The 23385-nt window shown below is 45.0% G+C and overlaps 3 protein-coding genes across 4 annotated transcripts; 1 reads left to right on the top strand and 2 right to left on the bottom strand.

Moving 5' to 3' along the window:
* The first annotated feature begins 305 nt into the window (after positions 1-305).
* Positions 306-2232, top strand: LOC130165351 (putative claudin-24). The gene has a single exon (XM_056370560.1). The coding sequence runs from the start codon at positions 515-517 to the stop codon at positions 1181-1183; it is 669 nt and encodes a 222-aa protein (XP_056226535.1). The 5' UTR covers positions 306-514; the 3' UTR covers positions 1184-2232.
* A 4408-nt stretch (positions 2233-6640) lies between these two features.
* On the bottom strand, positions 6641-10197 carry LOC130165492 (frizzled-7-A-like). The gene has a single exon (XM_056370812.1). It carries the CDS (start codon positions 9624-9626, stop codon positions 7962-7964), a length of 1665 nt encoding a protein of 554 aa, XP_056226787.1. The 5' UTR covers positions 9627-10197; the 3' UTR covers positions 6641-7961.
* Positions 10198-14747: 4550 nt separating this feature from the next.
* Positions 14748-23045, bottom strand: cdk15 (cyclin-dependent kinase 15). Of its 2 annotated transcripts, none has more exons than XM_056370813.1 (15): positions 23002-23045; positions 21594-21896; positions 20624-20770; positions 20017-20111; positions 19316-19395; positions 19059-19153; positions 18852-18914; positions 18186-18309; positions 17878-17998; positions 17710-17803; positions 17516-17579; positions 16713-16761; positions 16164-16306; positions 15431-15937; positions 14748-15279 (listed from the first exon to the last, which is right to left on the bottom strand). In XM_056370813.1, the coding sequence occupies exons 2-14, from the start codon at positions 21783-21785 to the stop codon at positions 15825-15827; spliced, it is 1380 nt and encodes a 459-aa protein (XP_056226788.1). In that variant the 5' UTR covers positions 21786-21896; positions 23002-23045; the 3' UTR covers positions 14748-15279; positions 15431-15824. The 2 variants fall into 2 exon arrangements, with proteins under 2 accessions (XP_056226788.1, XP_056226789.1); XM_056370814.1 differs by having other exon boundaries at positions 18852-18911.
* Between the last annotated feature and the right edge of the window lie 340 nt (positions 23046-23385).

Raw genomic sequence — 23385 nt, 5'->3', positions numbered from 1 at the left:
ACAACCTTCGCGTTTCCCGTTTTCTCAGCCGTAATGAACTTGAACAAAGCCTGATGCAGACACCCTGTTTCTGTTGGCTCTGCCTGGTGACGCTGCGGGGCGGGGGGGGGGGGGGGGGGGGGGGCAGTGAAGCGCGGGAACAAAGCAGGGAAGCAGAGCGAGCGATGCCATTAACTTCAAACGCCTTTCAGACAGAGATGTGGGCATCAACATCCTGTCTGTGTTTGAACGACATCCTGCAGGCGACTTCAATGATGCTGTTGTTTCCCGCCGGCCAATCACCTTCTCCTCTCTGACTGATGGGGGGGGGGGGGGGGGGGGGGGGTACCGCTCCCTCCCGTTGGACTTGAATGTACAGAAGAGTTTCTTCCGAGTCCCCGCGGAGCTGGCAGCCCCCACAGGATATTCTCTGGAAGGAGTCCCGGACCAGGAGCCTCCCCCTCCTGACAGGGAGGGAGGCAGGGAGGTAAAGAGAGGGAGACCCGGGGACCCTGAGACTCTGAGCATCGCCGTCATGGACTCAAGTGTTTGCGCTCTGGAGCTGCTGGGGGTCTTCTTCTCGGCGGGGGCCTGGATCTGTTCGCTGGCCACCACCCTGATGTCCACCTGGCTCACCCTGTCCACGGAGCTCCTCCCCACCGAGAGCTACGAGCTGGGTCTGTGGGAGACCTGCGTGGTGCAGGACCTGGGGGGCCTGGAGTGTCGGCCCTACGACAGCCTGCTGGGTCTGCCCCCGGACATCAAGCTGGCCCGGATCCTGATGTGCGTGACGCTGGGCGCCGGGATGCTCGGGCTGCTGTTGGCCATCCCCGGGATACACCTGGTGAACAGCTGCCACGGCCGGCTGGACGACCTCAGGTGTAAGAGGGCCCTAAAGATGGCCGGGGGGGTGCTGTGCCTGGTGGCCGGGATCCTGGGGCTCATCCCGGTCTCGTACATCGCCCACCTCACGGTGGTCCGCTTCTTCGATGAGTCGGTGCCGGACGTGGTCCCGCGCTGGGAGTTCGGGGACGCTCTGTTCTGCGGCTGGACGGCCGGATTTCTTCACCTGGTGGCGGGAACGCTGCTGCTCACTTCCTGTATGTGTCTGCAGAAGGACAGCTGTGACATCCCCGTGCCCATCCCTCTGGTGGGGGCGCAGCCGGGACGCCCCTTTATCAGGACCAGGTCCGAGTATGTCTGAGACCCCCCCCCCCCAGTAACATCCGGAAAACAACAGAACCGTGACTTCAAATGTTTGAAGTCACCTCTCCTGGATGTGGGATCAGAAATCTTTTCCCGCTCAGATCACTGAATTTAAGATTTAAAATGACTGACACACGGACTCTGGAGGTCGGATCACAGGTGACCTCACTCTGTCCTGTTGAATCTTGGGGGAATTTATCTAAAAATCATAATTCGTCATAAACAATTTCAGGGTTTTGATGTTTTCTAAAAAGTTTATTTCCTCAGCAGTTCTTCATCAGAGTCACTTTATTCAAACAAGATCAAAACTGGATTTTAAGAATTCATTTGATTTAAAACACTGATTTAAATCACTGATTTAAAATGTAATGTTTCCAGATGTTTGTTCCAGCTGGATCTTCTTAAATATTTCTGATCTAACAGAGAGAACGTAGTTTCAGCCGCTCACTGAGAGGATAACCTCCTGCTGTGTTGGATCGACAGTTACAGTAACGTTTGGCTGCACGTCTCAACACTCTGAGAAGAGAAGGTTTCTGATCTGACATCCAGGTGTGACCTTTGACCCCCTCACTGTGGGATGTGTTTCACTCTTCATGGAGCCAAAGAGACTGAACGTGCTGCTGTTTCCTGTTGTATTGGTCCTGTGTGTGTGATGACTGTCTGCAACACTTCTGTCTCTGAGGATGTCACCTCTGACCTTCAGCAGGGACTGTGGGCAGGAAAAGGCTGATTATTGAAGTAAATATGAAATATATATAAATATATATCAAATGAAATAAAGAACATGCTCAATAATCCATGTTATTTCCACTCACAGTCACAGCAGGTGAAAAAGACCATCAATGAGTTTCTCTTCAGGAAACATGATTTATTTTCATGTTCAGAGACAGAAGCTGCTGATGCTGAAAATCACTTCACGCTCAATCCAGACCAACGTTTGTATTATCACCATTATTATGATTATCATGATCTGAGCATCGTTATCAGATGATTGTAAAAGAGCAGCTTGTAAATAAAGATACAGAATAAAAACCTATGAAAAGTTGATTTGAGTGTGTTTACAGTCTTTAAACAGCAGCTCAATCAGCTGTGATCAGCTGATCCTGTTTGTCCTGTGTGTGTCTGTCACCTCTGACCTACCGACAGGAAGCTGTGAACCAGTTCATGGATGATGAAGCTCGCCGACATGTTTGACTCGTACGTTACCTGCCATGTCACTCCTCGGGGAGCGTCTGATTGGTCGGCTGCAGCTCCTCTGAGGATAAAAGAAAGTGGAGCTCCAGCGCCGAGAGCGGCTGTTGTTCTGCTGATACAATACGCTCATTATAATCTGCCCGTCTGCCTCCAGCAGCTGGATCCACATCAGTCCACCACGGCAACCGCACCATGTGACCACAACATGACACCACAGCAACCGCACCATGTGACCACAACATGACCTGTTGTTGATCTGCTGAGGCGTAGTTTAGCATAGCATAGTGTAGCATAATGTAGGGTAATGTAACGTAGCATAGCATAATGCAGCGTAGCGTCACAAACAGGATGATGAACACTGTGTTGTCACTGAGCTGATGCTTGTTCCCTTCAGCTTCCCTGATGCGTTCAGAGGACTGACAGTGTGGGTCCATTAAACACACACAGTAACACACACACTAACACACACAGTAACACACACAGTTACACACACAGTAACACACACAGTTACACACACAGTAACACACACTCTCAGATATTAAACACACACAGTAACACACACAGTTACACACACTCTCAGATATTAAACACACACAGTAACACACACAGTTACACACACTCTCAGATATTAAACACACACAGTTACACACACAGTAACACACACAGTAACACACACAGTAACACACACAGTAACACACACAGTTACACACACAGTAACACACACAGTAACACACACACTTACACACACTCTCAGATATTAAACACACACAGTAACACACACAGTTACACACTCTCAGATATTAAACACACACAGTAACACACACACTTACACACACTCTCAGATATTAAACACACACAGTTACACACACAGTTACACACACTCTCAGATATTAAACACACACAGTAACACACACAGTTACACACTCTCAGATATTAAACACACACAGTAACACACACAGTAACACACACAGTAACACACACACTTACACACACTCTCAGATATTAAACACACACAGTAACACACACAGTAACACACACAGTTACACACACTCTCAGATATTAAACACACACAGTAACACACACAGTTACACACACTCTCAGATATTAAACACACACAGTTACACACACAGTAACACACACAGTTACACACACTCTCAGATATTAAACACACACAGTTACACACACAGTAACACACACAGTTACACACACTCTCAGATATTAAACACACACAGTAACACACACAGTAACACACACAGTTACACACACAGTTACACACACAGTAACACACACAGTTACACACACTCTCAGATATTAAACACACACAGTAACACACACAGTTACACACACAGTTACACACACAGTTACACACACTCTCAGATATTAAACACACACAGTTACACACACCAACATGAAAGAGAGGGAGCTGCAGGACCTCTCAGCCCGCCGCCTTCTCTTTAATTGCCCTTTTCCTTTATGGGACAATAGAGCCATGATTTGATAAAAACCTGGTTTGGGGAGTGAGTCCACAGAGGAGCGTCATGTGGTGCAGACAGGAAGTGGACCCCTCACCCTCACATTGTTTCAGGGCGGCTCTCATCACGAAACATGGAAACGCTGCCACGCTCTGCCACCGCTGACAAACCCTCAGGTCTGCACAGAGCAACAGCAGGGGGGAGCCTCACGTCTCTGTCCCTTCCCCTCGCTTCATGGACGCTCAGCTGCTGCACTGACAGTCCGGCCCACATGAAGGACAGCGGCGGCCAGAGCTGTTGACAGACCTGAACATCCTTCACACGAGACGTGAGAGCCAACACATTCAATCCAGTCACAACCGTTAGCCCACGCTAGCATCGCTGTGATACGCTCTGCAGCAATGCTAACAGTTAGCCAGAACACAGTCATAATATGGGTCACAGCAGGTTAGCTAACGTTTGCATGTGTACTGTAGCCGGCAGGAGAGCCTGAGTCCATCTAAGACAGTCAGTCAGAAACAGTCAGTTCACATGACAGAGCTGAGGCTGATGAAGACAGGACACCTCAGAGTGGAGGTCACACCTCTCTGACCGGGTCACATCATCAATAATCAGAACTTATTGATCCTCAAAGTCACAAGCAGTTCCATGCTATATCTAAGCCCCGCCCACTCATTCTCACCTCCAGCCAATGAGTGATGACCTGTCAGTGTTCACAAGTGTGATCCGTGTGTTTTTGTGTTTGAATGCTGAACAACAGGAAACATTCAGCAGGTGAACTAATCCTCACCCCCCCACCCTCACCCCCTAACCCTCACCCTCACCCCCCAACCCTCACCCCCCAACCCTCACCCCCCACCCTCACCCTCTCACCCTAGCAGCAGACCTTTGGATTTCAACAGTTCATCATCAGTTTATTTTTCCTTGATAATTTGTTTGATTATATTTTTTTCATTGTTATTATCCTGCTCGTGCTTTTATTGTGAAGTACTTGTAACTCTTGTTCTGAAAACTACGACACAATAAGCCTCATTTACTTAATATGCCTATTTGCTTCAGGTGTGTGTGTGTGTGTGTGTGTGTGTGTGTGTGTGTGTGTGTGTGAGACACTGGTGACATTGTTCACTGGAGCAGAGTGTGGACCAGAACTCCCAGTATTGTAACAGTCGGGAACAAAAGATCCAGTTTTCATCTGAGTCCAACATCAGCAGAGGACAGGAAGTCATTCAGCAAATCAGATGTGACTGTGTGTGACTTTGTGTGTGTGTGTGTGTGTGTGTGTGTGTGTGTGTGTGCTGAAGTTAAAGTACCATTATCACAGAGTAAAAATACTCTGATGTAACAGTACAGAAGTATCAGCAGTAACATGTACATTAAGTATTTCTTGTAGTTAGAGTATCACAGTAAAAGTACTTCCTGTCTTCTGTGATTGATCTCTGATCAGATTATTGATCCTGACTCATGTTACTGTTGGAACTGCTTTAACTACATCAGATACACTTAGATAGTTCAGTCTGGTTCACAACCTCTGGGTCAGGCCAGTCCTGGACTCAGTCCTGGACTCATCAGTCCTGGACTCATCAGTCCTGGACTCATCAGTCCTGGACTGTTATGGGCCAAGAGGATCCAGGTTGTCTTCAGTTTCATATTAAAGTCAGCTGTCCTGTGACACTGATGAGAAACCAGACTTCACCCTGAGACTCGGTCCTGGTCCTGGATCCGGATCCGGATCTGGATCTGGACTCAGCTGAATCAGACTCTGGTTGATGAGAAGATAAGTTGCATGATGTCACTTTGTTGATTGGTGTTTACTGCCCCCAGGTGGTCACAGCGAGGAACTGCAACAACGCTACATGATGATGTCACTACCAGTTTTGGCCAGGTATACAGGTAATGCACCTTTAGAAACTTCAACACTACAACCAAGATCGTGAAACAGGAAGTAGAGCTGGAGCTGACGCACTGTAAAAACATTAATCAGATTAATGAACATGACATCATCTGATCAGTGATCAGGAACATCCTCATGAGTGTTTGTATTGAAGACATCACTGTTGTTCATCAGTCGTTATTAGTACAACTCTAATAACATCTAAGTCTTCATCATGTCACCTGTTCACCACCAGAGGGTGCCACATCTTCATCAATGACAGAGTGCTTCACAGGTAATGGAGAAGTACTTCTGTACTTTAACTGCTGCTCTGTCTCCATGTGGTCAGACTGTCTCATTAACAGCTGCTGAATCAGCTGATCAGGTGTGATCAGCTGATTCAGCTCCTGTCTGCAGTGAATCATGATGTTTTACTGTTTTACTAAAGGAAACTTAAAAAGGTTCTGCACACTCTGTTTCTCTGGAGCTTTATTGTGGAGGGACATCAGAGATGATAACATCCTCAGGAAGTGATGTCATACTGAACCAGCTCATGTCTGTGTTCATACTTAGTTTTACCTACAGAGTGGGAGCGTGTGAATGCATCTCAGCGTCTGCGTGATGCTGCTGAGTGGAAGTTTTTCCACAGGCGACAGAAAAGTCTGGCTGGGATTCCTGTTGTCTGTTCTCCCCCAGCTGCTCCTGTAAGGAGGTCACACTGCTCCAGTTTCACTCCTGCAGGCAACAACACTTCCTACTGTCTGCACAAAAGCAAAGAGAAAGAAGATCAGATGTCAGCAGGAAAGATCCACACTCCTGCTTTACGATGAGCACAGTGACTCTTTGCCAAAGTAGATCAGTGTTTTCTCTTTCCCAAAATACAGATGTTGTTCAGCCAAAGGTACAAGAACCAAAAGATCAACTTTCAAAAAACTTTTATTCTGAAAAACTGTACAAGTATAAGGTGTGTAGCATCAATAAAAGACAAAGAAAACATAAAGGTGAAAAAGGTGATTTTCAAATTCTCATAAATACAGAACAAATTTACAAATGATTTATAAATGAGGCAGAGACTCGAACCTGCAGAAACCATGAAGACAAACACTTTCCTGAATGAGCAGGTGGAAACACAAGGAGAGGAACAGACACAGTTTCACCAACGCTTTATTTTAACAAACTGATCATTTCCTGTAAATGATCTCAAAAGATTCCTGGAAAGAAATTTTCAGGCCAATACTGATATTGCACTGATTTTGCTGTTATATGTATAAAATATATTCATTATTTCTGCTTCTAATTAATTTGATTTAATTCCCTCCTCTTTTTAAATGTATTTTAACATTTTAACTGTTACAGATTAATGTAAACTATGTTTATCATTATTATCATTGAAAAAATCGCAGCTGATGGTCATTATTTTGAGAGATTTTTATACGGGACATTTTACAGTGTACTCACTAAAAACCACTGGTAGCATGCTATAAGCAGTTCCCATAATGCTTTGGGGGATGTGAATAAATAAGAGGAAGTTACCATGGACTGAGTCAGTGAGATGTGAGTCTCATTCACAGCAGCTCAATCAGAAAGTCTGCAGCCGCCGTTTCTCTGGAGCTTTATTGTGGAGGGACATCAGAGATGATGACATCATCAGGAAGTGAAATCATACTGAATCAGATCCACATGTGGTTCAGGTCTGACTCAGTCAGGCCTCCATGAGCTTTTTATTGATTCTTTAATTATTAGTTATTGGAAACTATTTTCTCCACGTGTTGAATTTATGTCGATCAAAAGACTCAACAGGTTACACATTAATTATTAGTGTACTAATCAGATCTGATGCTATTTGTCAAGGAGGAATAATTAGACAAGGTTTGAATATTTAATGTTTTTCTTGACTGGGTTTAATTGAGTCAGACGTCGCCCACTGAGTGAAACTTGCATCAACACTTTAAAGACTAATCTAGAAATAATCAATAAATTCATCAATAATGACTCAAATGACATTTCTTGTCCAGGACACCTTCAGGGACCTGTTAATTAAAGCGTCACCTGAACGCAGAGGCTCAGTCAGTGTAGGAAACATTAAAGCGCTGCAGGTGGAAGAGAGTTCCTCAGAGTCCTTCACTGTGATCCAGAACTCGGCGCCGTCTGTTCAGAGTCTCCGTCAAAAGCTCAGTGTCAAGCTCAAGATCAAACGTTCCTCCATCAGTCCGGGTAACTTCAGCTCTTCTCCACCAGCACTACACCGTCGTCTCTTCCTGGTTGCTGTTGCTCAGTCTCTTGTAAAACCGGCGCCACGACTGCAGCGTCTTGCCCGACCAGATCCAGAAGCCAGACGTGATCCCCACTATCATGGTCATCAGGTACTTGATCATGAACACGGTGAAGTCCGGCGTCACCGGTGCGAAGTTTCCATCGGGGCACGGCACGGCAAATCGCTTGCACGTCTGCATGTGCCACGTCCTCTCCCACCGCGGCCGGAACGCCTGCTCGTAGAAGTAGCAGGCGATGACGATGGTGGCGGGCACAGTGTACAGCACGCTGAATACGCCAATCCGCACCATCAACTTCTCCAGCTTCTCCGTCTTGGTGCCGTCGTGCTTCATGATGGTGCGGATACGAAAGAGCGACACGAAGCCCGCCAGCAGGAAGGAGGTGCCGATGAAGAGGTAGACGAACAGCGGCGCCAGCACGAAGCCCCGCAGGGCGTCCACGCTGTAGATTCCCACGTAGCAGACACCAGTGAGCAGGTCTCCGTCCACCTGCCCCGTCGCCAGGATGGTGATGGTTTTCACCGCCGGAACTGCCCAGGCCACCAGGTGGAAGTACTGCGAGTTGGCCTCAAGGGCCTCGTGACCCCATTTCATCCCGGCTGACAGGAACCAGGTGAGGGACAGGATCACCCACCAGACGGAGCTGGCCATGCCGAAGAAGTAGAGGATCATGAACAGAATGGTGCAGCCTTCTTTCTTGGTGCCCTGGGCCACCATCTTGTAGCCGTCCACCTTCAACTTATCGATACACACGACTTTGTCCTCCAACAGGAAGCCCGTGGTGTAGGCCAGCGCCACCATGAAGTAGCAGCCGGACAGGAAGATGATCGGTCTCTCCGGGTACCGAAACCGCCTCATGTCCACCAGATACGTGAGCACAGTGAAGAGGGTGCTCACACAGCACAGGACGGACCAGACGCCGACCCAGAGCCGACCGAACTTTAACTCCTCCTCACGGAAATACATCAGTCCATTGGGCTTGGAGACCTCGCAGGGGGCGCCGCAGTCCTTCACCCCCAAGAACTGGTAGCTGAGGTAGGTGGGCACCTGGAGCTGCAGGGGGCAGGAGAAGGGCTGGTGGGGCCGGACATACGGCGGCAGGGTCACGAGCTCAGGCGAGCCGGGGGTCGGGCCGGACACGGATCTGTCGACGTCGGTTGTGTTCTGACCCACGCAGATATCTCCTGATCCATGGACCGGGAAGTTCTCGCAACGCAGCCTCTCCGGCCACTGGAAGCCAAATTTATTCATGAGCGCCTCGCAGCCCTGGCGTGCCCGTTCACACAGTGACCGGCATGGCGGGATGGCCTGCTCCAGAACCGTGCAGACCGGAGCGTACATGGAGCACAGGAAGAACTTCAGGTCCACGGAGCACTGGACTTTCACCAGTGGGTAGAACTGGTGGACTTCCAGCCCAGCGTCCTCCTGGTTGGTGTGTCCCAGCAGGTTGGGCATGATGGTCTGGTTGTAGGCGATGTCGGTGCAGAGCGGGATGGAGACCGGCTGACAGAAGCCGTGCTCTGGGAGGGAAACCCCCCTCTCATACTGACTGCTGCAGGACTGGAGGAGGAGCGCAAAGACCAGAGAGCAGCCCGTCACCCACACCCCCCGCCGGCCTCTCCCCACCGCCATGACAGCCAACACCACCCCTGAGGAACTGGATCCCGCTGAGGAGCAGTTCAAAAACCAGCTGAGAGCCTGTTTCCAGAGGCACAAATCCGTGTAAGGAGCCCTTTAATGCCGCATTCCTTCACTACTCCACAACTCTCCAGGAAAAAGGAGGGAAAGTGAGTTTGTTCATGGTCCAGTCTTTGAGAGTCAGTGGATTAAAACACGTCTGTTCAAGTAAAAAGCGGCAGATTTAAAGTGTGTGAGGAGTGGGGGTGTCCGGTGTGGAGGGTCCGGGTCTCCTCACACGCCTCACTGAAGTTCCGCGTGTCCCTGAACCATCACTTATATCCGCTCTCCTCAGTCTGTCCGCGGGGCCGCGCTCATCACTCTGCCCGGGACAGTTTCCAGGCGCCCCCCCCCCCCCCCGCCGACATTCACCGCCCTCTTCTGCATCGCAGGAGGGGGCGCCTGGAAACCCCAGTCTGCCGCCCGATCCTCCAATCACACGCTTTGTTTTCTCAACCGTCTCAGCGCTGATTGGTCGGTGGAGGTGAAAGGGGGCGGGGCGTTGCGCAGGAGCCGTCACAGAGCTGCTGCTTAATATTCCTGCAGGGACTCATAATGTTTGAACGAAACTACAGGTACACGAAGTATTAGTACATCAATATGTACAATATGAAGTACTTGTACATGTCAGAAATAGTCAGGAAATACTTCACTTTTACTACTTAGTTTAGTTTCATTGCAGATTAATGAAGCGCATTAATTTCTTTAATCATCTCTAATTAAAATAAACACCTTCTATTTTCATTAGTAACAATATTTTCAAAGTAAAAGTACACATTGGATCATTTCCTGCTGCTGGTGTGTTTCATCAACACCTGGAACATCCTCAGTTATTGGTGCTTTTATTTTCTTATTGATTTGAATCTGGAGTTTCAAAATAAAAGGAAAAAATAGAATGTCTATGTGAATGTATAGAAATGACTGAAAGAATGAATTCACATGTTGCAGCAGTAGAAGAAAAACACACACACACACACACACACACACACACATCTGGTCATCACCTGAGCGTTGTCACAGGGAGGAGTTCATCTGTCCTCATCCAGTCCTGGTCCCGTATTCAAAAAGCATCTTGAGGCTAAAAATAGCTCTTATCTCGCTGATTTAGGAGAAACTCCTAAAATGAATGGGCGTCCTGACTTTAGGACTCCTTTTTTTTTTTTACTAAGAGCGATTCACAAAGACACTTAGTGCTAAAAGCAGCTCCTCAGTCTGAGAGAAGTTGGCAGCAGTCGAGAGGACTCCTGACTCACTAAGACCAAATCACAAAGAATCATAAAGAGCTGCCGTCACTCCACATCACAGTGTTTTAAACCTTACATGATGCTGAATCACTGAAAAGATTCCACTCAATCAGAGGGAATAATGATCGTTGTGAATGATCAATTCTCTCAATGGAAAATTGAGAAAAGCTACCTGTCCTAGACTCCCTAACTAAACCACAGCCTGTTGTAGCTGCACCTGTTGTAATGTAGCTGTGGTCCCAGCTGTGGGTTGAGGTGTGTGTCCACTGCTGCTGACTTCTCTCAGACTGAGGAGCTACTTTTAGCACTAAGTGTCTTTGTGAATCGCTCTTAGGTTAAAAAAAAAAAAAGGAGTCCTAAAGCCAGGACTGACGCCCATTAATTGTAGGAGTTTCTCCTAAATCGGCGAATGCGGGACCTGATCTTCTGCAGTCAGCTCATGATAAATGTGGTTTTTATCTCGACCCTCCATCAGCTGTTCTCACAGACTGGATCTGATCCAGGACCTGATCCACCACCCCCCCAGAACGGTCAGGGGTCAGGACGACTGCTCCAGAGTAATGAAATATATTCAGTGTTTTCAACTCCAAGCAGAGACGTTTCCGTGAGACCCACTCTGACAGATTTTCCACAGACTGAATGAAGAGAAGAGAAGAAGAAGAGAAGAGGAGAAGAGTATAAACACATCACAGAGTAAAGTAAACACAGCCCCAACTCTTCAAAATAAAAGACCTGGACCGGTACCCATCCATCACTGCTGCCTCGTCTCTTCTTCTACTGTTTCTTTACTCTGCTTCACATGAACATAAACATAAGAGGAAAAATGGAAAACAAGAGAAAGAGTCCAGGAGGACAGAAGGAGAGGAAGACAGAGACGGAGACAGAGTCTTTTTCTTTCAACCGTGTGAATGATGACGTGTCCCTGTCTCTGCTCTGTCCAGCAGCTTGTGTCAATAAAGTTCATTTGAATGTGGATTTCTCTGAGGCTGATGAAAGGATGGAGAGAGACTCATCTAACCCAGTATCTAACATGGAGCTGCTGCAGCCAGATAAACCTGGACCAGGATCTTGATCTGGACCAGGACTAGGACCAGAGACCAGATAAACCTGGACCTGGACCAGGAAAGAGGTTCTGCAGGTTCACCTTACATTCAAAAAACCTGCAGACCACCTCCACCTGACACTGAACCAGGTACATGACCCACACCTGGTCCAGCCCTCCCTCTCTCTCGCTCTCTCTCTTTCCACTCTGTCTCGATGTCTCTCGTCCTCCCAGCGCTGAGTGATGAGGCGTCTCTGCAGCTTTCTGCTGTTTCCTGCTGTTTTCATCACCACACACACACGCACGCACGCGCACACGTCTCCTCACCATGTGGTGATAAGCAGCAGCGTGTGACCTGCATGTAAACTCTCAGACACACAAAGTGACTGTTGTTACACCTCAGCTGTCCGTTACCACGACAACACACAGCTGACAGTTGTTGTGATTGAGACTACAAATCTAATCAGAGCTGATTGAATGGAGTGTGATGAGCTCCTCGTGATGAAGGTTTCTGTTCAACACCGACTGACAGGAACTTGATTCACAGTCTGTTTGTCTTCCTCTTCATTTCCCTGCTAATGATTTCCTTTGATTATTGATTAATCTGCTGATTTATTGTTGTTTATTACATGACAGAACAATAACATACACACAGCCTCACCAATAAAAAACTAATATAAAGATGTAAACAAACAACCCACAGAGAAGAAAATCATCTACATCTGTTTATGTCTGAATCAACTTTTAGTTTCTTCTCTTCAGAAAAGTGAGGAACACACAGATCGATAAACTGAACTCACTGTTATAGATCATTTATCGGCTTATTTACAGCTTATAAGATTTATTATATTTTATACAATATAAAATCTTTAACATTAGTATAGAAATCAATATAACACACGGACTTAAGTACGTTTCAGTGTGATTTATATGTAGCTAAGATAGCAGCTACTGCTACTCTGCTAAGCTAGCTCATGATTACATTCAGTGGAAACGTGTTATTAAAAAGGATATTTGTATTAGTGGAAATACGTAAATGTAGTTTTAGCTTTAGCAAAGGCTAGCTGTGGCTAGCTCACCAGCTAGCTTTAACTAGCCAGGTTAGCTCCGTCTTGAACTTACTGTAAATTTAGAATGTTGTTACCATGGAAATGATACATTTCTATGACACCAGACTTATTTACGTGGTAAACAGACGCCTCACGTTAAATAATGTTTAAGTTTTAAACGTAGTTACTACGTTTTAGCTTGTGGCAGGTTTGTTCTGATATTTATTCTTTGTTTGAAATCATCAGCGATGACCATGAGCGTCTGCAGAAAGTCAAGGAAACAAAGACTCAAAGTTTGTCGAGAGAAAACAAAGAAAGCAAACAAACAGAAAACAGTCGTTGAGGGCCGGACATCAAAGGCTGCTGAACATGGTGATTTATTAATGATGCCATTTGTTCGAGTGTCGTGAATGAATTTTCTCATCAAACAAAAAACAAACACTTTGTTAAATATGCACAAAGACCGAACTTCTCTTTTATCTCACAAATCAATCAAACGTACATTTGATTTTCCTGTCAATCAACTCGATCTCACTGTGTCTCTGTCAAACAAATAATTCTATATTTATACATGAGCACGATCAAAACAAGCGAACGCGTCGAGTTCAGTTGTTTTCTTCTGTAGAAACAAACACGTTGATCAGTAGCTTCGCGATGAACAAAAGAAACAAAGAAACAAAAAAAACTCTGTGAAACAAAGTGGTGACTGTTTCTCTGCTGTGACAACAACACCCGCTAATAAAAGGCCGGTAGCCTACATCTAAATCACAGAAGAAGGAGACGTGAGAAAATAAATTCAGTAAAGAATCAACAAGAATAAAATGCTAACAACAACCGCTCCGTACTCCTCGTTAAAGAATATAAAAGGTTTGGTGTTTGGCTGAAAAAGACTAAAAAACAAACAGGTCCATTTTAAAACAAACTGTATGTTTGATTATCATGTTAGCATATCTGGCTAACTAGCGTCCAGCTACAGTAACCTCGAGCTACGAGTGTATGAGATAGAAAGAAACTGTGATGTTCCTCGAGCTTCTCATTGGTCCTGACTCACGACCAGCGTAGCTCAGCCAATCGGCTTGTTCAGCTAAAATACAGCAGCAGTCACATACACCTGAAGGGGTGGAGCCTCTTTAAATCCACCTGGTTGCTGGCCACCAGTTTACAGCCTGTGTAAAGCAGCGTAGCAACACAGTTTAATTAACTTGCTACACATCATTAGCTCAGTTAGCTTCACTTCATTATTTATATTCCTTCAGTCAAGAAGAGTCAGAGCGTTTTTCATTCAAGTGTTCCAGGCTGTCTGCTTCTTATTTTGATGGTTTCAGCTTCATTTGTGAAGCTGCTATAGCTAGCAGCTAGCACCCTCTGCTGGCTGAAACAAGTGTAACGCCGACGTCTGCTGCTCGTCTATTTTTAATTCTCAGAAACAGGGACGGGGACGTCTGGTTATCTTAGAGGGATGTGATATTTCAGGTTGTGTAATGTGTAAAACGTCTTTGTTATTGTTATTATTGAGTGTAGACTGATGAGGGAAAAAAGAATTTAAATGATTTTAGCGGTAACATTACAAGATGTGAAGAAAGTGAAGGAGTCCGAAGACTTTCTGAATGAAGCAGAATTCTCTCACCATAGAACAAGTTTATTTAAGCAGCTTCAGGCAGGTTTATTGTGTATAAAGCATTTATATGATATATGTTGGAAAAGTCAAACTTGATCTAAAGCAACTTTTCAAAGTGACAACTTGGATCAACTGAAAACACTTTAATCTTCACACGCGGCCAGAAAATCACATTTCAATAAAACACACAACACACTGCAGAGTTGCTGCAGATTCAGTCAATATTCATGAAGAGTTTCAGGGGATTTCCTCAGAGAAAAACACATTAATAAATCCTCGCTAATCTGCTGCTAACGCATGCTAAAGAATGCTAACATATGCTAACAGGAATCAGGGTGGAGGGGGGAGTAAACTGTTCAGACTGAAGGGAACATTTTATATTTAAATCAACAATAAATCTGATTAAATTAGATTTACATAGAAGAAGATTCTTCCTCCACCCTATCAGCACGTAGCTTCATGCTAACAGCCAGATCACCTGTGATCACACCTCAACACCAGCTGTGATGATGTGACTCTGTCGTCTGCTGGTTTGGCGCCTCAGTGCCTTTTATTCCATCGGGGGGGGGGGGGTCAACGGTCTTAAATGGATGGTCACAGTGAAGGAGGGGCCAAACAGACAGAGAGCATCTGAGCCGAACGAGCCGTTTTTACTCTGTAATTATTAAAGTAATTCTTTAGGGTGTATTTACTTACAATGAACTTACGATTATAACTGAATTACACTGTAAAACTTCAGCTGATCTATTCTCAGCCTTTAAGTTTTTTTAATTTCATGTTAATTCAACAAGAATGTGTTTTCTTACTTCATTCCTTCACCTCTTCTTTTCATGGCAGATGATCTGAAATTAAAACAACTTGTGTGGTGTGAATTAATAAAACTGAATGTTTGATGTTTTATAGTGGTTAACACGATAATGATCATTTCTAATTTACAGACAAGATATTGTAATACTGCAGTTTTATTCCCTCATATGTTTAACAGTTGTCTCTGAGTTTGTCCCTTCAGACTCTCCGTCCCTGGAACATAGGTCAATATTACACATCATGATTTTATTTTGAAGGTAAGCTTGACTTATGGTATTGTTTCTCACAGTTTGATGCTAAGATGCTAACTGTTCTTTGGTTTTGGCTAGTCTCAGTTTGTTCACCCCTCTGCTCGTCCTCTCAGGCGGATGGTGATTTGATTGGAGGGTTTCATCACCAGCACTTGGCGCCAGGCAGCAGGGAGGGTTTCACCCTCCGCCCAGGGTTGTAGATGTCCCTGACCTCCGTCTCCAGACGAACACCTGGAACCTTGAAGATGGACACAGCTGAAAAACACAGAAAAACCCTGTGAGGCTGGGTTGGTTAACTGCATGCTAACTGTGTTAGCAGGGTGAGACTGGACAGAATCAAACCGGCAGCTACGGAAACATAGCATATGTCAGTGAAAATGATTATCTTACCATATATATGGCCATACTAGCATGTTAGCATATGTATAGCTTTGTTAGCATACAACTATGTTAGCATGTAGCCATGTTAGCATGCCCTTACTGTCTCTGAGGTGCATGATGGGAAGAGGCAACGTGCTGAAGTAAGGGTGCTGCAGAGAATCCTGGGCTGAAATCCGGTCTGCAGGGACTCCCTTTAACATCCTCTGGACCAAGTCCTCCGTCTTATAGGGCAGCTGGTTCAACCTGATTCAGATCAACACAGACTGATTGATGGGCCTGTTAGCATTTGGCTCTTTAAGCATGCATGTGGTCCTGTTAGCATACATGTAGCATGTGTGACATGTTAGGATTTAACATGCGTACAACCCTGTTTGCGTGTATGTTGATTATGTATGTTTGCGTTCAATATGTTAAGTGATAGTTAACTCCATGCTAACATGCTAACAATTTACCATATGGTAGACTGAGTAATACTGAGCCCCATGGTGGCAAACTCTGTTGAATGACAGCAGGCTAAATGCTAATACCTTAGCTTAAAGTGTTTGGTAACCCGGGCTCATGCTAACACTTTAGCACACACTACGTTAAATGATAGTAAGCGCTATGCTAACACTTTAGCATCCATTATGCAGAGTCACAGTTAGCTTACCTTTTCCAAACGGTCCTGAACTGTTTTGGCTCGGACTGATGAAACCACTCTGAAGAGAAAACAAACAGCCAACTGTTAGTTAACATGCTAACATGCTAAACTAACTTTAAAATATTTTCGTAGTGCAACATGCTCTAAGCTTTGTAACTACAGTTCCCATAATACTTTGAGGAATGTAAATGGTAAATACAGTCAGTTAGTGGATGTGAGAACTTGTGGTTCAGGTCTGACTCAGTGAGGACTGATCTTCACATTCACCTCCCACAGTGTCTCCTGCTGAGAGGAACATGTGAGGAGCTGGACCTGTTTAACCCATTTATACCGGGTGCTGCCCCTCCCGCCGGCTGCTGTGTAGCGCAGCATTGTAGATTCCTCGTCATTTTCATGACGCATGCAGCATATGAATATGTAAAATATGTATAAATATATCATGAAAATGACGAGGAATCAACAATGCTGCGCTTCGCAGCACCCGGTATAAATAGGTTAATCCTCAGCTGTTAGTCTGTGGAGGAGGTGACGTCTGACGCTCCAACATTACAGAGCATTAGTCACGGGCTGGATATATATTAATCAGGGTTATTAAAATAACAATACGTTTATTTAGACTGATTAATTAACACATATTAATGATTAACACAAATTCATGGTTAATAAACACAAATTAATGATTAATTAACACAGATTAATCACTGTGTCCAGTCCATAAGTACTTTCACTCTCACTTCACTTGTCACTTACTGTCTTGTCCTCGCTGTCTTATGATTGGCTGTTGGGACAGGTAGGGGGTGGAGTAAACTCACCTGGTTTATAATTGGGCAGCAGACTGACGCCAGGCCAGCTTTCCTCAGAGGGGACGCTCAAGACCTGCAGAGACCCACAACCCAGATATCATTATTATTATTAGTAATAGTAGTACTAATATTATTATTATTATTAGTAGTATTAGTATTAGTTGTAATAACAGTACTACTAGTAATATTAATAGTGGTAGTACCGTCCAGATCTTCCGCAGCTGTTCAAACACATCAGTGACTCCGGGGAACGCCGGCGCCCCCTGCAGCATCTCGATGAAGATACATCCCGCCCCCCTGATTCAAACACAGAAACTTTATTGAGTCACGTGAACAGAACAACCTTCAGCTGCAGCAGCTCCAGCACTCACCACATGTCCAGGGCCGTGGAGTAATCTGTAGATCCCAGCAGCACGTCGGGGGGGCGGTACCACAGGGTCACCACATCAGAGGAGAACGTCTGACTGGGGATGGACTTGGACCGAGCCAGACCTGAATCAGAACCAGAACCGGTCAGGACCAGCACAGTAAAACACCAGTAAAGACTAGTACCATTTCGTCTCTCATTAATCTGAGATAGTTTCACATCTTTATCTGAGAAAATAAAAGTTATCTCGTGGTGTTGTGTGGTGGGCGGGCCTCTGCGTGGTGGGCGGAGCTCCTGTAAATTGTTCCTTACCAAAGTCAGCCAGTTTGAGTTCTCCCAGGTAGCTGATGAGCAGGTTCTGAGGCTTCAGGTCTCTGTGGAGGATCCTCTGGCTGTGGATGTAGCACAGACCTCGCAGCAGCTGGAACATGAAGATCTACAACCAGACAGCAGACAGGTGCAGTTCACCTTCACCAGAAACCACACCCCCCAGCCTGAGATCACGTCAGTGGGACTGTAAGGATCTGTCTTACACCCCGAGCAAGTGTCTCAGCTCGTCTCAGATCGACACAGGTGTCACTTCCTGTGCAGCACCTGCCGTCATGGTGACTGAAATGAGGTGTAGTCAGGTGTATATTGCTGAGGAAGTAGGAAGTGACTGGTGTGAAGTCAGTGGTGCTCAGACACAGACAGTCAATGACCTTACTTAATTTAGTAAATTACCTTTACACATGGTGCACTCCGATGTAACAACACAAGATATTGTGATAAATTACACAACAACTGCAGAAAATTATAAACTTAAAATTTGTCCCACCCACAGCAGCTCATCACTCTGCTAGTGCACCGGTCCTCCTGCTGCTCCTCTAAACTGAATCTACTGCAGGAAACACACTGACTGGACATGACGACCTCACACAACCCCACGTCTAATAACCACAACTATCTCCTCAACATCCTGAAGGATGCGTGACGTACCCGGACGTTGTGTGAGTGCAGACCTCCGGGGTGTTGGGTCATGTACTGGGCCAGGTCTGTCTGCTGCAACAACAACGACAGAAGAAGAGGAGTCATCACCTGCAGCCTGATGTCTGACCAGTGAGATGCTTCATTAGAAACAGTGGGGCTGTACATTAACTGCTGACTGCAGCGCCCCCCCCAGGTCAGCATGGACATGTCTCTCACCACGTATTCAAAGACCAGGGTGAGCGAGTCTCTGGTGTGGATGATGTCGTGGAGGAGGACGATGTTGGCGTGTTTCAGACCTTTGAGCAGGGATGCTGCATGCACATGCACACACACACACACACACACACACACACACACACACACACACACACACACACACACACACACACACACACACACACACACACACACATGAAACCGGACACTGTGGGTGTTTCATATAAATCAGATGAAGTCATGATCTGATTGGTCACCTTCTCTGATGGCGGTGAACGGGACGCCCTCCTCCGTCTTCATACGAATCACCTTCAGAGCCACGAGCTGCCCATTGATCCTGCACGGAAGAAGAAACGTTCACAGTGAAGTCAGAGAGACACATTACAAATGTGTATGAGTGTTTGCTGGAGGATGGTTCTGTACAACCTGGCAACCCAGTCGCTGTTCTTACCAATGTCGTATGACTGATCTAAGAAGCATCAGTCAATTATTATTAACCATTAATTAAGACAGTCCTGGTGAAGCCTCATCAGCTTTGTGTCATTACTGTAACATGGACTTCCTGTAGGACTTTTATTAAATGCACACATTTAACAATATCACTGTACATTACATATTCTACTGCAGCTGTGTGTGTTTGTGTGTGTTTACAGATGTGTGTGTTTGTGTGTGTGTTTACAGATGTGTGTGTTTGTTTACAGATGTGTGTTTGTGTGTGTTTACAGATGTGTGTGTGTTTACAGATGTGTGTGTTTGTGTGTGTTTACAGATGTGTGCGTTTGTGTGTTTACAGATGTGTGTGTTTTGGTGTGTGTGTTTACAGATTTGTGTGTGTGTTTACAGATGTGTGTGTGTGTGTGTGTGTGTTTACTGATTGAATAATAGAATCTATGTTATTGTCATTAGCATCAGCTGGGTCTACAGACCGTGGTGACATCATCAGAGCGTGATGACTGACCTGCTGATGCCTTTATAGACGGAGGCGTACGCTCCCTCCCCCAGTTTCTCCAGACTCAGATAAGACTGAGCCGTTCCAAACTGAAGACCTGGTTTCTGAACACAGCACACGCGTGTTACACGTCATGTCATACAGCATATCACATATGCTGTGTGTCATATGATGTGTCATCTCATCATGTCATATTTAAGGAATCACATCAGATTGTATCACACAGCATATGTCAGGTCATACCGTATGTCACATGCTATATGTCAGGTGACATCATATGTTATTGTCCATGTGTCTCATCCTGTCTTATGTGATGTCATATATAATAATCAGATCACATAATACACATCACTGTACATGTCCTGTCGTCTGTCACATCACATGTAATACGTCATTATATGACACGCCACGTCATGTGTCCTGTTATGTCATGTGATATTTCTTGTCATATATAAGGTCACATTTTGGATTTTACCTTTAAACTAAACATGTAAATAAAAAATGACACTTTTTATTTTCATTATTCATCGATGTCTCATCAAATGATTTTAATCTGAGTCTCTAAAGTCTGTACTTAGTCGTTAAGAGGAGCGACAGGTGTGAGATGTCAGCTGACCCAGGTGAAGTGGTCTTCGCAGCCCCTCCCTCCCAGCGGGTCACTGTTGCTGCGTCCTCGCTGAACTCGTAGCCGTCGCACCTGAAGCGTGTGGAACCACTGAGGCCGAGACTCAGAGGGGGACGAGCCAGACCAGTCCGGATCCAGCTGTGCCACAAAGACGCAGGGCAGGAAGTGAAAATCGAATATAAATATTTTTACATACAAATAATATAATTTAAATGTTTTATTAAATTATTTGAATAAGTTTGTCAGTTATTAACTTATCTAATACATTGCATTAAACCGTGTTTGCTTTATTTTTCTGTACTTAGTTTTTAGTTCTGGAATTAAAAATATGTTATTATATTATTCAAAAATTTCTAATGTCTAAGGATACACTGTAAAAAATGAATCACAGCAAACAGTGATGTGCTTTAACAATATCACTGTGACAGATTAAATTAAAAGAAAAGGCAAAAAAATTCATACCACAATTAAAACCAAAACAATTACACTATGAAAAACAAAGACCATGGGAAGAAGTCCAAAGTGTAAGCCAGGAATCACACTGTAAAAAATGATGACAAAGATGCCAAGCAGTGGAGAACACTGTAGAAAATGCAGCAAAGTATATAAAAATATATGTAAAAAACTCTCTCTCGGGGCGTCGTGTGGCGTAGTGGTCTAAGCAGGCGCCCCATGTGTAGAGGCTACAGTCCTCACTGCAGTTGGCCCCGGTTCGAGTCCCGCATCGGACGGCCTTTACTGCATGTCATTTCCCCTCTCTCTGCCTCCCCATTTCCTGTCTCTCTCCACTATCCTGTCCAATAAAGGCACAAAAGCCCAAAAAAATATACTTTAAAAAAAAAAAAAACTCTCTCTCTCTATATATATATATATTTATTTATATTTATATATATTTATATATACACACACACACACTGTAAAAAATTACCAAGACATGTAACATGTCAGTTTCATCACATACCTCAGCAGGAGGGAGCGAAGTCGAACTTCTGCTTTTTCTGAAGCCGAGATCCTCCATCTTCACCTCCTCCTCCTCGCCATCATCATCATCATCTTCATCTCTCCTCTCTTTCTCCTCTTCATCTTGCTCACCACAGCAGCACCTCCTCACCCACCACCCGGCCTCACTCACCCACCGGGACAAGTCCTCCATCTTTTCTTCTCGTCTTTACACTCCACTCCTCTTCCTCCTCTCTCATATGACTCACATGGTCCAGGACGAGCAAACAGGGTCCCATGACCATCCCTAACCAACACCCCCCCCCTACAAAAAGACACACACACACACACACACACACACACACAGAGTTTAGAACAACAGTGTCCATTCAGCACAGTGTATGTGTGTATTTGCTGCCCTCCAGTGGTCACTGTCTGCAAATACAACTCTGCACATGGTGGCACATTTACTGATAATGGTCTGTCAACTGCATATAAAACACACACACACATAGGGCACATGTAGGGCATACACTATAAAAAATGATAACCTGCATGGATACAGAGAGACTCAAAACTAAAACCACTAACGTGAAACATTTTACAGATGGACTGACAGGTTTAGTTCAGGATCATCTTCATTAATGAACACCACCGTATGATGTTTGATGCCTCAATACAATCAAAGCTAATCTTACGCTGTAACCAACTACACCACGGTCACATGACTTCAACACCATAGTCACATGACTTCAACGTCACCACCACTAAACTTCAACTTGTAGTTTGATTTGGATTTCTGACCTCTTCTACAAAAGCCTTTCCTCTCACAGAGTTCGTGACAGTTTGTATAAACACAACACGGCTGTAAAGGTGGACTGATGAGTTAACGCGGCTGTAAAGGTTGAATGGTGAATAGATCAGTTTTCATGTTCAACATGATAACATCTAACGTCCCGACAACCTCTGTAGTTTCATTTGGACACATGTTAGCAACCGACACATAGAAGCTTCAAGAAATCAGGACTGGAGTTTTTACTGATGTGTTTTATGTCAGAGAATTAAATGTAAAAAAAGTCTTGTGCTTGTGTTCAACTCAGTCTGTAACTCCTGTCTCTAGCGGTCTCTCAATCAAAACAATAACAACAGGTGACATTGGGTGACATCATGAAGTAGCGTTGGATCATGGGAGTTGTTGTCTTCTCCCTGTTTGGATTCCCTCAGTGTCAGTGGTAAAGGAAATCAAACAGACTCAATGATTCTAACCGTTAAAAACACTGAATAAAGCAGTGTCACATTAAAAGTCATTGTTTGACTGACGCTGTATGGAGGACAGAGACGTCAGGGAAGAGTTGGAGCTTAGATTTTTTTCTTAAATAACTTACGAACCAGATATTCAGCAGGTTTTTAGCAGCAGCTGAATTACATACCTGAACTACCTGCAGCGGCCAAGCTGCAGTCCGACCCATGGCCCACGTCCTCCCCCCTCTCTCTCCCTGACTTTCTTGTCTCTCTCACTGTAGATATCTGAAAAAAAGCAAAAATGCCCCAAAAGTTAACTTAGAAAAATCAGTGATTCACCGACGCTCTTCAGGGGGACACATGATGTCTTAGAGTAGCTGGAAACTGCGATAGCTTACCTTTGATTCTTTAATAATTTATGAACCAGACACTCAGGATCTTTTACCAACAGCTGAATTATCCACAGAGGTGTCCTCCTCTCCATAACGAACAGACCAGGGATTAAAACCGAGACTTATAAAGCTGTTTCTATTTAAAAAAACAAAACAAAACAGATTCAGACTCTCCAGCGG

Source organism: Seriola aureovittata, chromosome 24 (assembly GCF_021018895.1).
Source record: "Seriola aureovittata isolate HTS-2021-v1 ecotype China chromosome 24, ASM2101889v1, whole genome shotgun sequence".
Lineage (NCBI taxonomy): Eukaryota > Metazoa > Chordata > Actinopteri > Carangiformes > Carangidae > Seriola > Seriola aureovittata.
This window is presented reverse-complemented; position numbering and strand designations above follow the sequence as displayed.

Excerpts from the sequence above, each read along its gene's own strand:
- LOC130165351 (XM_056370560.1), top strand. The coding sequence starts at position 515 with ATGGACTCAAGTGTTTGCGCTCTGGAGCTGCTGGGGGTCTTCTTCTCG.
- LOC130165492 (XM_056370812.1), bottom strand. The coding sequence starts at position 9,626 with ATGGCGGTGGGGAGAGGCCGGCGGGGGGTGTGGGTGACGGGCTGCTCT.
- cdk15 (XM_056370813.1), bottom strand. The coding sequence starts at position 21,785 with ATGGAGGACTTGTCCCGGTGGGTGAGTGAGGCCGGGTGGTGGGTGAGG. Across the intron at positions 20,771-21,593 it reads CTTCGCTCCCTCCTGCTGAG|CTGGATCCGGACTGGTCTGG; the intron begins GTATGTGATGAA and ends TTTGTGGCACAG. Across the intron at positions 20,112-20,623 it reads GCGAAGACCACTTCACCTGG|AAACCAGGTCTTCAGTTTGG; the intron begins GTCAGCTGACAT and ends TGCTGTGTTCAG.